The following is a 17,567-nucleotide window of genomic DNA, read 5'->3' as shown; positions in this document are numbered from 1 at the left end:
TTGTAGCAAGTAGGCTCGCAGTTAAAGACTGCAGTGGAAAATTTAGATCAGCTCCACTGACGGAGGGCATGAATTCTTCCCCACACCCCTCAGGACTACGTGCAGAGATAAAGGTTTGCCCCGTGATGCTTAGCAGAAGTCTGAGTTTCAAATCAAAACTGTACTGTGTCATCTGGCTGTCTGGGCTACACTGTACATGTGGCGTCTGCTTGACCTTCTCAGACTGGAGAAATGCTGGAGATAAAAAGCATACAAATAAAAAAAGTTTAAAGAATGCTGGTGATAATGCCCAGTTGTACCTTGTCGCTTCATGCTTCCAAACTTTAAGCTTGTGCCTTTCAGGGAAAGAGGCAGCACTTTGTGCTTAAAAAAATAACTGACTCTCCAAATTTCCTCCTGCCTAACACTATCAGAGACACTGGCATATAAACAGGATGCATATGTTCAAGGGCTTTTGGATCAGTAGCAGAACCTGATACCAAGGACTCCAATAGCCCTCATGCTCCATTTGTAGCCTAGGAACTGAAGCAAAGGGTCAAAACGGGAAAAAGAACTGTCAGAATTATCTGTGGCCAAGATGATTGTAAGGTCTGAGAGCTCAGATTTCAGATGGGAAAATGAGAAGTACGTGACCCACAAAACCCTCAAGCAGTCCAACTTCTATTTTAAACAGTGAAGGAGAATGCAAGCTGTGTAGAGACACCTGGAAAGTGAAAAGAGGTGTGATCAGGCACACCTTTCAAGAAAAGCAAGAGCTGTGTTTCATCATGTGCAAAATAATGCCTTACCTGTATAACTACCAACACCATGAAGCAATAGAAAGAGGAAAAGACTAATTATCCAGCTCCATTAAGGGAAGAAAAAATACCAAAGTAGTCTTTTTAAAGTCTCCAAACACCAAAATAATTCATGTAGGTGTGCTGGTTTTGACTGGGATAGAGTTTATTTTCTTCACAGTAGTTGGTATGGGGCTGTATTTTGGATTTGTGCTGAAAACAGTGTTGATAACTCAGGGATGTTTTGGTTATTGCTGAGCAGTGCTTGCACAGAGTCAAGGCCTTTTCTGTCCCCCACACACCCCACCATCAAGGAGGCTGGAGGTGCACAAGCAGTTGGGAGGGGACACAGCCAGGACAGCTGAGCCCAACTGACCCAAGGAACATTCCGTGCCACAGGGCACCATACTCAGCATACAGAGCTGGGGGAAGGGGAGGATGTTGGGAGTGATGGTGTTCGTCTTCCCAAGTCACTGTTATCTGTGCTGGGGCCCTGATGTCCTGGGGATAGCTGAATATCCACCTGCCCATGACAAATGGTGAATTAATTCCCTGTTTTCCTTTGCTTGCATGCGTGGCTTTTGCTTACCTATTAAACTGTCTTTATCTCAGCCCATAAGTTTTCTCACTTTTGCATTTCTGATTCTTTCCCCATTCCACCAGTGGGGGAAAGAGCAAGTGGCTGCTTGGGGCTTAGGTGCCAGCTGGAGTTAAACCACATTAACAAGGTCAACAGAAATAAAAAAACCAAATATATGAGAGAGAGAATCACATGAACCCCTCTGATGACATGTTTTTCCAAAAATAACCATGGGCACTTCTTTTGCCCCCGAACCCAAAGAGCTGAATAAGATTGTGTTACAGCTGCACAGTCACATTGCAAGATAATACAGGATGTGAGCCAGATTCTCACCTCACACAGATCAGCAGAGCACTGCTGGAGTCACTGGAGTTATTTTGAACAGTCCCAGCAGAGGATCTCGCCACACACTTTAGTGTGATATACACAGCCCACAAGCAGCGTGACCAGCTTTATTAAAGTTCATATTTTTCCAATTGCAAGTGTCTCACATGCTTCATTATTCAAATTTTATATAAAGAAACCATTAAGATCTCAAGGTGTCCTGAGGACCAAAGACGTTTTAAAGAAAAGCTGTTAGAAACAAGGCTAAAAGTTGGGGTTTGTTGGGTTTTTTCCCTGCTTGTTCTAGTTAATAGGTCAGGAGAGCTAGTAAGTTAAGGAGAGGGTTACAAAAGGCCCACTGGAAACATCACCTCTCTTTCTTCCTGGGTAGATCAGAATGAATCTAATTTGTTTATTTTTTCCTGTTATAACATGGGTCGAAGTATTAAAAGGACTGAGAATCACTGACCTCTTGCTTAAAATCTTTGGGCTCACATGTATGACAAGACTGGGCAGAAAAGGTTAAGTTCAAAGCAGCTTGAGCCTCTAGGGACACTTTGAAGTACTTTAGGATAATCAAAATTCATAAGGACCCTTTTAATGCCTAAGTAAACTAACAAGTGCTTGTGGAACAGGAACAGTCTAGCATCCCCTAAGGAAAAAAAGAGCTGTACTGTAATAATCACTGAAATACCCAAATAGTGCAAAAAAATAGTCTGATAAAAAAAATAAATCCTATTAGAGCTGCTCTCTTCCTTCAGTAAAGGTATTTTTTTTTTTTCTTTCTAAAAACAGCAACCACCATCTTCCTTCCAAAGAGAGCTAGTCTTCAAAGAGAAGTGCCATTCCTGGTAATTGGTGACAGACTATCCCAAGGAAGTTAACCACTTAGGGTTGGACTTTGTTCTTGCTGACAGATGCAGACAATGCCATGCTGCCCTGGTCAGCCATTGGAGAACAATGAGGAATTTAACTCCTCAAGCAGAGCTCTTGAACAACATGCTGTATTATGGCTTTGGGCAAAAATATACTCGTAAAGGAGTTGAATAAGAAACTAGTTTGGAAGGTGACCTCCTTCAGAGCTCTATTGCTGTGTGTTTTGTATATGCACATTTCTAGAAGCAACAGAGTTGCTTTTCTGTTGTATCTCCAGAAGAGGAACAATAGAATATTTTTATGACCAAGTGACCCAAGTGATGTGTTACAATTGGGAACCATACTTCCTCCTCAAAACAAACTCTTCATGTTGTCCAAAGTTACACATAGTTTCTAGAAAAAAAAAATAGGATAACTTCTCACATACTTGAAATTGCATTTCCCAAGATAAAAGATTACTTTGGATAGGGAAGTGAAATTAGAGTATGTGATGCAACCACAGAAACATTATTTTACATCCTTAATTCTGTGTAATTTCAGAAGTAATCTACTGACCTGCTATCATACGGTCAGGAAGGCAAATTCCCTCTCCTCTTATGTACAAGGAGAAAGAATAGAGAGGCTTGGGCTTTTTCCATTTTCTACAGCAGTGTTAATTCATTTAGGACAAGACAAGGAAGTTATACATCACACGCTGTTCCTGGGAAATCAGCATGACATTTTCTCACTGCCTCTCTTGCTTAATCCAGCATTTACCCAAACTGGATGGATGTAAGTACAGCAGGCAGAGCCTTCATCTAGAACACTGGCCAGCAGCTATTGGCTGATAGTGAATACAACAACAGCAGCAGTCCTCTGCTCTAGACCACAGGATCTGCAGAGAAGGAAGGTCTCACTGCTTCATGCCTCACACAGTCAGACACAGGGGCCTGACAGGATCCTCATTACTTCCAGGAGAGACTGGAGACCCACTCTGGGACTAGTCCTGCCAGCAGAGGCTCTGACCCAGCCACCTGACACAGGAGACCTTGAAGAGGAGGAAAATAGAACAAACAGACTGCCTGTGACTAGATCCTTGCAAAGTGGTAACTAGAGGGTGAATGATCCCCTGTGAGGGGAGTCCAGTTGGGGTTTGGGAAGAGCACATTGTGGAGCAGAACCCTGAAGTGTGAGTGAAACAAACACATCCGTTTTGCTAATTTTCTCCCCAAGGTAACATCAAGACTTCCACTCCTTCACCTGAAGGCAAAAGGAAAAGGGGTTGGTAATAATGGTCTGGATCAGATTCCCACTTAAAGTGGCCTCTAGAGAAGTACAAGTGTTTTACATCAATGACCAAAGCAGCTGTGGAACTAATTGCAACACTTTGCCCAACATTTCATCAACTACAGTAAAGACCCTATATCCACATGCCATTAATAAAAGTCAAAAAGAGTGAACAATTAGTACTCAAGGGAGTCAATAACTGCAGTGGGGGGATTATTTGCTGGAGATAGGCTCCTGGCACATACAAGGGATGGCTTGTACTAGTTGTATTGTCTGGAGAAGAAGGATCTCTGCTTTGGACAAAGACAGTGGCTAGCTAAATCACTGGAAGGACTTCTAAGTGTGCTGAGTTTTGTGCTTGTACAGTAGCAGTCCCCTCTGTGCATGAGCTGCTCAAAGAAGGGAGCACAGACTCTGCCAGATGTCCCGTCCATCGCATGGCCTCACATGGAGCAGCAATGTCATGTATTCACAACAGTTGTGCAACTCACAAAGTATCAGTGCTGGAATTATGCCCAGACTCAGCCCTGGTCATTCATAAATATGGACAGAGCCCAAGTCCTTGATTATAAACACTCTTACATGCAGTTATGCAAGTGAGTGAATAATTCAGGCTTTCTTCCCAGATACAGCATTATATTGAGCTATGTAAGAACACAGCTCTGCTCTGGCACAGCCTGACATCTCTGAACATCAGCCCTTTTCTCTAACACAGCTTGCAAACTGGGGAAGAACAAAGCATACAGAAAAGCCTACAGAAATGTGACCTCTCATGGCATCACTCTCTCCCTCCTGAGCATCCCTCTCTCCTGCATGGCTCCCACTATGTGTTTACTTTTTGCCTAACACCAGGATCCCATGAAAAGGGGAGGTATACCAACAGCCTGCTGGGCTGACACATGCCCATGGCTGGCAGTGTTATGCCAGCAAGACCGTGGCATTTTGAACTCCAGGGAGAGTTTCAGAGAAGCATGCCCATAGCCAAGCACAGCTGTACTGGCTCCTAAAATTCAGCCCAGAGAGAGAGGACCATTGTGGGAAGGTGAACTCTAATCCCACAGACTCCATCACAACCCGTCGAATCCATTTCAATATCACATATGCACTTCACAGGGTTGCTATAAGAACCAGATAGCTGAAAGTTAGAGGAGTTTAAATTTAACTAAGTGTTTCCATCTTTAGTAAAGCAGAAAATACTACCAGCAGTCCCCACAGTTTCCCAACACCCTCTACGGAAACACCATTTTCTTAGTGACTTGCTCAGGCACGTCTGTATTGACTTCCTTCCTTTCTTGATTCTCCCAATTTTCCCTTGGCTACACCATCTTTGAAATCTATTTCCTTGACTCATACTGTGCCATGATACCATGTGTTACAGAGAGAGAGCTCCATGAAAGTTCCCTCTGACTCCAGTGAGTAGTCCCCTAGGGAGCCCAGCCTCACCCTGCACTGCTCCAGGACCCAGCTCCAATTTCCTGCCCTGCAGCCATTTAACGGTGCTGGCTGATTTAACACCTCAAGAGTCACATGTGAAAACGTTCTGGCCATACCTTTCCTATGCATGTGTGTGTATCCAATTTGCATACAAGTAATAAAGCAAGTAAACACAAAGCACTCATTACTTTTCAAGGTGACTTTACAACCCCAGTCAAATTTGGCCTTTAAAAAATTTTCTTTGAAAAATACACTATTATCTGCATGCATCCTACCAGAAAAGCAGACAGCAGCTTTTTGCAGATTTAGTTATTTGATCCCTGCAGCAACACACTCCTGACACAGTTTTATAGCACTCTGTGGAGTTTTCTAGCAATACTTCTTCCATCTCTCTAACAGACAGTTGAAGTGGAGCACGCCTCTCATATGGGTGTAAGCATGTTTCCAGATTTTCTGCAGCCACAGCTGCATAATATTAAACACAAAAATAAATTATCATTCCCTATTGCATTATATGAAAGGGCAGAATACAGCTAACTGCTTAAGCCTTCTACATAATTCTTTTAACCTAGAAGAGAGAAAGTGCATGCTTTGAAAGCTGTTTTTCTTTCAAATGTTCAACTAGGTCTTCTGTTCTAGGTGAGTATTTCATACAGATAATGCTAAGCAGCAGAAATAATACCTTCCACACTCCTTCCTAATACAAATTCTGATATAAAACCACATTAGAAGTCAGCCTGATAGGAGCTCAGACAGGTACTTTACAAATGCTCAGCTGATTTCTCAGATATTCACAATAAAATAAAAAAATGTATTTTCTGGCCTGGTATGAATCTGGATTATGTTTGGCAATTTTGCTTTGGTGTCGTACTATGTTTAGCAATTTGGTTTGGTGCTCGATAGGTAACCACAGCAAGAAACAAACACTAGGAAAAAAACCAAACCAATCCAAAACAAAAAAAATAACATTTCAATTACTTAATTTTACCATAAAACATCTACACACACATGAAAAAACTAAAAACCTCCCACCTTGAAGTAATCTATTTTTTCTGCAGCTAAAGGAGCATTTTGTGGCCAGGGGAAAATGCTCCCAAAAGTGCTTCTTCCAGAGTTTTGTGCACACTATAAAAACCTGCCAGTGCCTGCAGAGACTGTTCTCCTGATCACTTTTTATGCCTGCACTGTGCAAATGCTACATACAAAGTGGATGAGACTGTTTTTTTAAAAACAAACAGAAAAAACATAAAAAGGAGGTGCTTCAATTCTTTACTTCAATTTGGATGAAAGCCTGAGGTATTGCCTGTCTTGCTCAAAAAACACAACCATCTCTCTGCTAAACACAAAACATAATTTAAGGGTCTGTAAATTGTTGCTTACTGTACACATGATAGAGTGTATGAACTAACCTTCACTTCAGTGTAGTCAAGACTATTGGACCAGCAACTATCTTTTCATCTTTAGTTAAGCTCTCAGTACTGTGGGGCCAGGTTTGCTTACCCCATAAACAGTCTCCATGGAAGTGTTTGTTTATGGGGAGAGAAAGCATCATGGGATTTTTTTGCTTGACTTTTTAGGGAGTTGTGATGCCTCTCTGAATGCACTTTATATTTCTAATACCACTCCACATTTCTAATCAGCTTTAAACCTCCCTAGAATATACTTTCAGATCATGTTCAGAGGGACACAACACTGACACTCCATACTGTCTTCCTCTTTATTTTTAAATGCTTCTACTCCTGTGCCTGTGGGGAAAGGAGACAAGCCAGCATGCCTGCAGAGACAGTGCTGTGGGCTCCCAGCTCCTGCCAAGCTCTGCAGCAGCCTGGGTTTTTTGCCTAGCTCCAACTGAGCTTTTACTACTCATCCTCTCTGAGCACTGCCTGCTACTGCTGAGTTCACAAAGATCTCCAAATGAAGAGTTAAAAGCTGCACAGGAAAGTTGGAGCAAGCCTGCAAAAACATTTTGATAAGCTTGTGTGCAAGTGAAAAGGCAACAGTACACAAATAGCCAGGAGCCCACGTGCTGTGCCCTGGGCTAGACATAAATTCTCCATCCCGCTCTTCTGCTCTAAGTGATTCCAGGTCACATCCATACATCATGGAACTTTACTATTGTGCTCACGGTATTTAAACTTGGGGCAGGAAGCAGCTGGGCTCCAGTGCATGATCTCATATGGATCTGGGCATATATTTCCATGGGAGCATGGCACAGCTTAGCAGGCTTAATTTCTGCTCCATACCAGTTTTTCTGCTGTGGAAGGAAATGGCATGTGGACTCTGGCAGTGTCAGACACAGGCAGCGAAGAGCTGAAGGCAGAGTATCTTCAAAGAGAGCCACTGTGTTATCGAGATGTTGAAAACAGATACCTCAAACTGAGAGAAATTTAAAGATTGACAAAAAGATTGCAAAGCACGGGTTCATCCCTGAGAAGACCCAGACCACAGGCAGTTTTACACAGAAGTGGAACCCAGGGCAGACACTGGAGGCTTTTCTCTGCTCAACACCAGTAACGTGGCCTGCACTGCACAGAGAGATGCAGAGGAAAGCAGGCACTGAGGAATTGGCACTGAGCATGGGAATGGGGCACCTGCCAGTCTCTGCTTGCAAAGCCTGGGAGCCAGGGGTTCCTCTGCCTGTGCACAGCACAGGAGTCACAGCAGCCTGAACTGACCCATCTATTAGAAGAGACTTTGATCACTGATTAGTCACAGAATATGCTGAGTTGAAAAGGACCCACAAGGATCATGGAGTCCAGTTCCTGGCCCTGCACAGGACCATCCCCAAGAGTCACACCATGTGCCTGAGACTATTGTCCAAATGCTTCTTGAGCGCTGTCAGGCTTGGTGCTGTGACCACTTCCCATTCCAGTGCCCAGCCAGTGGGAAATACTCATTTTTATAAACTGACACCAGAATAATTAACATAAGAGCCAGGAGAAGTTCCCCTAATGCCTACATGCACACTAATGTGCAATACCCAGTAAAAGCAGCTGTGTTTTCACACAGTTAGATCAAAGAGGCTGGGGATCAAGAAGGTCATGGTTTGGTTACAGTGTCTAAACAACTAAATCAGTGGGTTCCACTGGGTTTGTCACCTGATCTCATTACCCTGATCTCACCAGCTCTGGAATTTAGTGACCTTCTCAGATCAATATTTCAGAAATGACTGAAGCTTTAAGAGCATGCAGAGATTCTCTCAGAATTGGCTAAATAATTATATCAAACGTCCAGGAAAGGGAAAGACTTGTCCCCCCCTTTCCTGTTACCATACATTTTTCAATTTCTCTGGAATACAGCACACACAGATGGAGTAAGGATTTTCCTTTGCAATTTGAATCAGAGTATTTTTTTCATTAGAACATTTTGGAGATTTTTTTTTTTTTGTTTAATCAGATTGGTATTACAGCCTCTCTTACATATTTTTACCTCATGTTTTCCAGGACTGTGTAAAGACACATAGGAAGCTTTATTCCCCCCTTTTTTTTTCTCATTTTCCCCTCTGTAAACAGCAAGTCAGGCTCCTTGGCTGTCAATATCTAATCATGCGCAATTGTATTTCCTTTTGCCAACTTTCATTGTAATATCATGCAAGCAAGGAGAAGGAAGCCAAGATCAGTTCATAGCCAACATACTGATACTACTTTGTTTTCTGTGCACCTGACATGTTTGCCTGGTTTCAGCTCACCAAAAAGCCTCCACTGGCCACACAAATTAAATTAACTTGAATTTCAATCTCCAAGCTTTGGGTTTCTTTCTTTGTTTTTAATTTTGTTTTTCACAATAAAAATAACCTACTTTTAAAAACTTGGCTAAGGGTTCTTCCTTAAAGTTTTATTAGTTCTGCTCCACAAGAATAAACCTGGCAACAAAATCTCACAGCTTTATCATGAATCCCTCATTATTTGGATTTTTCTGAAAGCATCAATATTAAAACTGCATGATTGCATAAGGCAGTGAAGTTTGGGCACAGACAAAGAGCCCTAGCCAGAGCTTATTTCTAGGCTTGTCTTTGCTTGGTAGAACAAAAGCAGTCTCAAAGTCCTGAAACCTGTGAGCAAGTAAAGACATGCTTATGGCTTGAATAACAATAGTGGGAGTCACCAGGGTTAGGGCTACCCCCACTCCTTGCCAAAAAAAAAAAAAAGTCTGCAAAAAGATTGCACAATATTTTGGAGTTTGAATAATGAATCTGGGCATTCAAAAGCCTGCAGTTGTGCATTGTGCCGATGGCAATGGCATGCAAGCAGGAGAGGCTTTCCTTGCCACCTGGAAAGATAACACCCACCCCCAGCAGCACTGCACCGCAAACTGCCATCCCTCCGAGATGGCCAGATGGCTGTCTCAGCAAAGAGACAGGTCTTGAAAAGCACTTGCACCAGTGGAAAGTCTCCTGTTCTCCAAGAGACACGTTTCCTGCCAGAACTGCGAAAGATTCCCCCAACACTTCTGTTCCCAGCATTCACACACTGAACAGTAGGCATGATGATTATTTAGGAGGTTTGGCTGTTACCAGAGCATTCTGTGGAAGAGCAGTGACATTTCTACTGCTAACTAAGTTTCCCAAGCCTACCTATAATGCTGGGATATACAAGCCCTGAAACTCATTGAATGCTATTAATCCTGCTGGGACTGCCACACTGACTTGTCTTCTTCAAGTTAAATTGTATAAAGTGAATTTATTCTGCTATGTATTTCAGAGTTCATACTTCAATTTAGAGCAACTCCACGGAGTTCAGCGGTGCTGCTCTTGTTTTACAGTAAGGTAATAAAGATCATAATCGAGCCTTCTATGCTGGGAAGGTATTTCTTACCTGATCATGTTGGGAAAGGTATATTTCTCTCATCACAAAGGCATGTGTAGCTAGATACCATGTTGTGTAAAGATTATTTCTCCTGATGTGGCTGGCTCTGACTAACTGAGGCATTTGAGCACCCTTACAGACTAAGCATAAACAACAAAATGCTCTTCAAAGACAAAAACTAATTTAAAAGAATCCATTTAACTTGTATTTGACAGCTGGAAGAATGCTGGTTGCTTGCTTGCTTTTAGATAGTAAGGTTAATGACCCTTCAAAAACAACTCCAAAATATGCTGTGTTCACATTCCATAAATAGTGAGGACCGGGAGTTCCCTTTTAATTTCTTTTTTGGTAGTTAACAGTAAGGGAAATTATGGTTTCAGTAATTTATCTCCCTCTTCTTGTGCATGCACAAGTGTCAAACTTCATATACTAAAACAAAGCCAGAGCTGTACCCATATTCACCTCTGCCACTGCTGAACTCCCTGTTCTACCCAGGGATTCCTCACAAAAATCACTAATATCTTGGTGGTTAAAAAAACCAAAAAAGCATATGCTTGCATATCCAAGCTTATGAACTCAGACTTAGCCTGCAAATAATGTGTTAAAGTTGGAGGTAAAGGAAATGAAGCTGTAAATGTAGAGCAGAACAAATGAACTACTAAAAAGATACACTGTTCATGTCACTGCTCCTTGTAACACTGAATGAAAAAAAGAATTGACAAACACTGTTAGAAACTTGTCTATTGAGAGAGGCATTTGCAAGAATCAGTGCTTTAAACAACTTTCTTCAGTCAAATTTCAATTTCAGTTTATATGGGCCTTCACCAGGATAAGACTTCAACCAATCTTCATAACCATAACTGAGCTTACATCTTTTTCTGAAACACAGTCAAGATTAAACATGTTTTAAATTCAGGAGCTGAAGAAACAACCAGACCAAAAATGATGCATCATCTGGGACTTCAGCTGAGGAAAATCCCAATTTGTTTTTTGCTTCTGCAAAGAGATTAACTCATTGCTAAAAGAATGGCCCTAATTACTGGGCCTCTACTTTGATTTTCTTTTTAGATACAGCATGCACAAGAATATTTTTAAGGGAGAGAGAGAGAGAGGGAGGGAGGGAATGGGGGGAGGAGAGGGGGTGAGAGGGGGAAAGAGAGAGAGAGAGAGAGAGAGATGCTCATAGGAAATGTAAACAACAGCCAGCTAGTAATTGAAAGAAATAATTGTTTCCCATTATCTCTGACAGGCAAAGCCTAGATTTAAAGTGAAATTGCAAAAACACAAATTATGCAAGACGTGGTTTCCATCTAAGCAAAAGAAGCATTCTCTGAATGCTGCAGTTTCAGAGTTGAGTGCACTCATCTTGGGACAAGCTGCTAGCCAAGCTGGACCACGTGTACTTCCACTTGTTATTTAACACCGCTAAAAATGTGTTCGATTTTCACAAAACTGGTAGCCAAGGCTTTGTCTGAATAGACACTGCCCATGCAAGTGCACACACATTTAATTTAAAGTATATTAGTCAATTTGAAAACTTCATTACTCAGTGAGGTAATTCCCTGTAGTTTCAACTGAATAAGGTTTCATAAGCAGTTCGAGGAGAGGGAGGCTAGTGGGAGACTAGTTTAAATGAAATAAAGGCTCTGAAAATAATTAATTACACCATGTACTACCAAAATCTCCTAATAAAAAAAGAACAGTCAGAACATGTCTGAAGCACAGTGGCCAGAAGATACTCCAGGGAAGGGATCTGGCCCCAGGACTGTGGCCTGGTTGGCCAGTAGGAAAGTGCTCTGGGCATGCTGGGAGCTGTGCAAGAGGACAGGCAGGCATGATCAGGCTTGGCAAGATTAGGTCAAGTGAAACATCGCATAAACATGATTGCAGAAATCACATCACTGACAATCTCCATCAATGTATCAGCAGGCTGAGCATTCAGAGTTTCGCCATCCTTGTGCAGATTCTCAGCTGAATAAATAGGCGTGACCTGCTGAGCTGTGGTCCTGTGGCTCCAGCAGTGCCTGTGCTACCTGCAGCCACTCAAGTGAGATACTATTCTTAAGTGAAGGGAATAGATCTGGCACGTACCTCGGATCCTGACGGGATCAGCAAGGCACGAGGTGTCTCCACAAGGGAGGAAAAGAGCCATTACCACCATTACAGGGTCATCTTAGATGGGTTGAAGCTCATGGCCTTGTCTCTGCAGTTGGAAGCACTGAGCTCTACACTTGGGCTGTTTAAACAAACTCCTGCTCAAGCACAGACTGAAAGCTCTCCCAAGCTAGTAGTGAACTGAAGTTCTTCCTGTTCCCTAGTTTTAAAAGCTTGTACAAATAAAAATAGTAAAACAAGCAGTGGTCTTGGCCCGCCATTTAGCACCTTAATGGTTACACTTCAGCTCAATTCCAAGCAGAAACTGCCAGAGCCTAAGGGTCAAGACAGAGCATGGGGAAGGCTGTGATTGACTGAATGTTTAATTGGGTTTTCATAGATCTTTTGATATCCACCCTCCCAAAATTCTGCAGTACTCCAGAGCTGCTCTCTAGATTCAGTGTGACAGGACTCAGTGATGTGCTGCTGTCAGTAAGTACATACACTTCATGCTTACTTGCTTTGCCTAAAGTACAAATCATAAATAGTTGTATGTGACAAATTCTCCAGTATTGAACCTTCACGGCTGCCAAGCAGCATGCCGCCCAACAGAACAAGGAGGGCTATAATTTTCTTTTCTTCGTTTTGTTATTTGACCTTCAATTTTTCAGTTGTCCTTGGTTCAGCCGGGAACTAAATATAGTCTTTTCAGCATTATTTATATGTTTAACCCAAAGCTCCCCACATGTGTCAAGGGACTATCACAACACTCTTCTAAATTGTTTTAACAGCTTATTTTAAATTGAAAAATGTCATTTTTGAAAAACCATTGTCAATTAATTATGATTCCACAAACTCTTACCAGCTCTCTTGTGTTTTGTTACAATTTGCTCAGAGCCTACGAAGACAAAGCCTCCAACTTGCTCAGAGAAAGCTCTTGAAATTGCCCGGCCCTTGAAAATGCTGACTGATCTTTAAATTAACACAATGATAATGATTTTGGCCACCAGCTATTTACAAATGCAATGCATTTACAAATAAACCCCCCATAGATGGATCACTGCCTCCTTGGGGATCAACAGTCACGGGGGTTGAAGCATCCCTTAGCTTGTGGAGATCCAATTCATTATTTGGAATTGGAACCAAAACCCACCAGATTCAAAGGAAAGTCATTAGTGTTTGGTTACATACAGTAATTCCTCCTCAACTGAGCAATATATTTTACAGTCAAAAGGTCTTTCCCAAGCAAGTAAAAGACAAAACAGTTGCTGTAATGATCCTCTGTGAAACCTTGAGAAAGGACATTTTCCGCCTCGGGGGGTGGTTCTCTGGTGTCTCTATCAGCTACAGAACTAACCAAAACAACAAAGAGCTGGGTGGGGGGACAGGTACAGGGGCACACATAGACACACACAATTTCTATCATGTAAGAGAAATTTCCCCTATATCATCACATTCTGCAAACAGCATCAATTTTCTTTTATTTACATAACCAGTGTGAGCAACTTCAGAGAAGGATTTATGATGCAGCTTGGGTTTCTGTGTGGGTTGCTCTTTTACTGTATCAATATTATGTTTAACAACATTTTCAGTCAGAAAAATGTCTGTGTGAATGTTAAAATGTGGGAAAATTATGTTCTCAGGTAAGAAAGAAAAAACCCCATAATACTGTTTTATCACTGATCTAAGCAATGCATGCCAAATTCAGTCTATGAATTTAAAGGGCTTGCACTAGTAAATCAGCTTAGAAGTGCTATTTAAGAATTCAGAATTTCTTGGATAATTAATGAGACAGGCTGTCCATGTAAACTTTACCAAAATGGTTTTACATGTTACAGTCAGATCTATAACTCGACCCAAAAAGCATCACCTAGAAAAATAATCAGACACGCTACCAAAAATTGTGACAAGATTTCCCATTGTTAACCACCTCCTTTAAATCCAGATTTTCAAAAGAACTAAGCACCTAAAATAATTTACTTCTTTGGGGAAAAAAAAAAAACAAGAAAAAAAAAAGTCAGCCATGTTACAACACAGCTTTCATTTCCTTAAAGCTCTGAGTTCAAGCTCCATAGATACTTGCAAGCCTAAATGCTCAGACATAAGCAAATCACCTTGGGAAACACTTATACAAATACAAGATTTTTTTTTTTTTAAATTGATTCATGTGCAGTTTTTAGTCAGGGAAATTTTTATTGAACTTTTCTTTGCTGCTCCCTAACTTTACCAGGGCAATCGAGCAAAGTAAACAGAACTTGGTTCTCATACAAGTCTGAGACCGTGTTTTAATGATGCAGCAAACTCAGATTTAGGGCAAGAAGCCTCTGATCAAAACCTTCTCAGCCATACCACATAAAGAATTGATTTGGTAGAAAAATGTTGTTTTAACTAGAATTTTTTAATATGGAAAAGTGAACTTCAAATCAGGTACAGCCTTTGTTCTCCCAGTAGCATAGCAGAACTGGTACCAATTACTTGTTTTGCACTCCAGTTAAATAAATCGGAATTGTCTCATGTGCCCAGCCCTGTCCAGATGAGCTGTGCCTTGGAGAATGATCCGGTGCTGATGAGCGTGAATGCACAGCCCAGTGCTGCAGTGACAGATCCTGGAGTGCTGGGGAGAGACTGCAGTTTTTCAAAACCACAGAACAACACATCAACACCAGAATGAAGATATACAAGGCAAAACCAAGGCAGCGTCATAAAATACGCTCAGGGTCAATAGCTAATGTCTCTGTTATAAAAATTCTATTGGTTTTACCATAGGTTATTTCCTTAGCTGCCAGGAGTCATTTGGCTAGAGATGGGATAAGGGGGCTGCTTTGGGCACTGAACATGATCCATCCAATGATCAGATCAGTTACGTTTGGCTGCTTATTTAGAAGCTGTTTGTTCTGAGTCACTTACTATGTGTTTATATGTAAGGGTAAATGTATACATACATGGATACTTGCAAGGTGTTTACATGAAAGCTCTCAGGAGCTTCTTGGATGTGAAACCACAATATTTTCCTTCAGTTCTAAAGTGTGCTTTATCAAAATGACTAAAAGTAATATTGCCAAATTTTACTGCCCTCCTGTCACCCCACTAGTTCCAAGTTCCTTCACTTCTCAGAGGCTGCTCTTTATGGCAAAATGACAGCCCATTAACCTAGCAATGTTCAAATTTTTATCACCTTTCTCCGCCCCTGCAAGGATAGATACTACTCCCCCGGGCTCCAGCTTAGGAACATCTGGCTTGGCCACCTCCTCCTGTACAGGAGAACGTCTCAGGAGGGGGAGGTGAGCAGAAGGATTCTGCTGAGATAAGATATGCCTGCAGCTGCACCTCTGCCAAGGGCTGACCTGCAGCTACTCCCAAGCTTCTTGAGATTTTGCCATGTACTTTACCTACCAGCTCCTCATCCAGACAACCCTCTTCTCTTTCCCTTGCACCATCTCCTTCCATGGTGCCTTGGGGTCTCAAGTCCACCCCCCTGCAACTTTTGGCCATCCACCTCAGCCTTTGAGCTGTTCACCATGGCCAAACTAAAGCGGGAAAGCAAGAGGTGCCATCAGCCAAGGGCTTCAACAGGCTGAAGGGGCCAATTCCTATTGCCTTCTGCCAGTCTCCTGCCTGCAACAGGCTTGTGCCCAGCCACAAAGCTGCTGCAGCACTGGAGAGGATCTCCTCACTGACACAGGGACACATGCTAGCCCACACAGAGCAGCAAACTCTGAATTTTTTTTTTTTTGTTGCACTCTTATCTCTGCCATGTTTGTGAGGCATTCAGCCTCACATTATTTCTGAGTATTTCCCTCAAAATTTCCCTCACATATATTCAGCCTTAGATTATTTCTGTCCCTCATCCTCCCACAGACAATAGTCCAAACCCATTCAGAGGGAAGATGCAGTGGCTGTGACTACAGAGTTCCTCCAGCATATCCTCCAGCACTGTTAAATTGCACACTATTAAACAACCAAGCATCTTAACTTCATTAGTTATTTTATTATTACAGCGTAGTAAAAGAAAAAAAGTGCAGGTTTTGGTGTTTTTTGTTTATTTTTTATGATGAAGCTGCCACTGTCTGGAGGAAACCTGTGCTTTGCACACACAGAAAGGCACACGTATTTCATATGGTGCATTGCAAGCTGCACGGAATAGAAAGCAGCTGGAGGAAAATGGCTATAGAAAAATGGTTCTCCTGGGCATCATCTGTTGATTTGTTTTGTTTATAGAACGAATGAGATTTTTATCTCTGCTCAAAATATAAAATGCTTCCATGGCACTGAGCTCACTGCTTGGCTATGCTCTCACTCAGGAACACAAATAAAAAGGGGGAGAAGGAGGGAGGAAAAGGCTTTACCACACAGAATCCCTATCAGTGTAAAAAAATAAACAGAAAATGTCTACCAGTGATACAGTTAAAGCCTGAAAGATGAACTAAGTCACCAAGCAACCATGGAAGTAAAGGCCTTCTTACCATGCTTGTTAATGGTTAGAATCTCCTAAAGCTGAGGAGGCAGGTTAGGGATAAACTACCCAAATCCCAGTTCTAAGATCCCAGACTGAGTTGTGGCAGGATGAGCATACTTACACTGTAAATACGCCAGTCTTTATGAGATTCATGGCCTGAGAAGGCACAGGCTCCTACAGTCCTTCCACCATCTTGTGCCCACCATTAAAATTCCAAGATCACTCTGCAGCCTTGCTTGGGGAGGCTCCTCACTCCTCTGTGCCTGACACCCAAGATCTGATGGTCTCTTTAAGGCAATAACATCTCTGTGTCCTAGGAGAACACCAGATGGCTTCTTTTCCACTCAAATTGAGAGCACTTCCATTTCTATTGAACAAAAGTTACATGTCAAGAAAGAAAATATATTGTGAAACGTTTGAATACTTAACTACTGCTAAAATTTTAAACTTTTTAAAATTTTAAAACACAACTACCAAAGACACGACTACTGAGAGACACAACTACACAAATTGTGAGAAGTTACCTGAGGTCTAAAACTTTCTAATAGACAAACAAATTTTAAAATACCATTCTTCTGAAATAGGAAAAGCTCAAGGTTTGTTGCCATATCTGGGAATAGTTCTCATAAAACTGAGGATTCTTTATCTTTGTACTACCTATTCCTAGCTCTGAAGAGGAGATGAGAGAGAGCAAGCCAGATACATAGAAGTGAAGGCTGCTGAATATTACTCCAGAACAACCCTGTTTCATGAGCTACAACAGGGGGTCTCAAGCCCTTCTGGAACCACCAAGAGGTTTTTGCTCTTCCTGAAGCTGTTGGCCAGAGCTCTGATCTGAATCTGGGCAACTATTGGTCAACTCATGGTTCCATACTGAGTACAGTTCATCACAGCATTTAGAGATATTAGTCAATCCAGCACAATAGTGTTACACTCAGTGAAATCTAGTTTTGCTG

At 41.9% G+C, this 17,567-nt stretch overlaps 1 protein-coding gene across 4 annotated transcripts in view; it reads right to left on the bottom strand.

The window, feature by feature from the left end:
• Positions 1-17,567, bottom strand: part of TBXAS1 (thromboxane A synthase 1) — a 246,495-nt gene that overhangs the window by 209,328 nt on the left and 19,600 nt on the right. The window contains exon 1 of one of the 4 annotated variants that reach the window (XM_062492482.1): positions 10,071-10,121. The exons of the other annotated variants lie outside the window; for them this stretch is intronic. Coding sequence (XP_062348466.1) covers positions 10,071-10,078 — 8 coding nt within the window. The 5' untranslated portion in view covers positions 10,079-10,121. Of the gene's footprint in view, positions 1-10,070; positions 10,122-17,567 lie in introns of those variants that run through there. 4 annotated transcript variants of the gene reach the window in all.

The sequence above is a fragment of the Cinclus cinclus genome, chromosome 4 (assembly GCF_963662255.1).
Source record: "Cinclus cinclus chromosome 4, bCinCin1.1, whole genome shotgun sequence".
Taxonomy (NCBI): domain Eukaryota; kingdom Metazoa; phylum Chordata; class Aves; order Passeriformes; family Cinclidae; genus Cinclus; species Cinclus cinclus.
The sequence above is the reverse complement of the archived record's forward strand: the minus strand, read 5'-3'. Positions and strand labels throughout refer to the sequence as shown.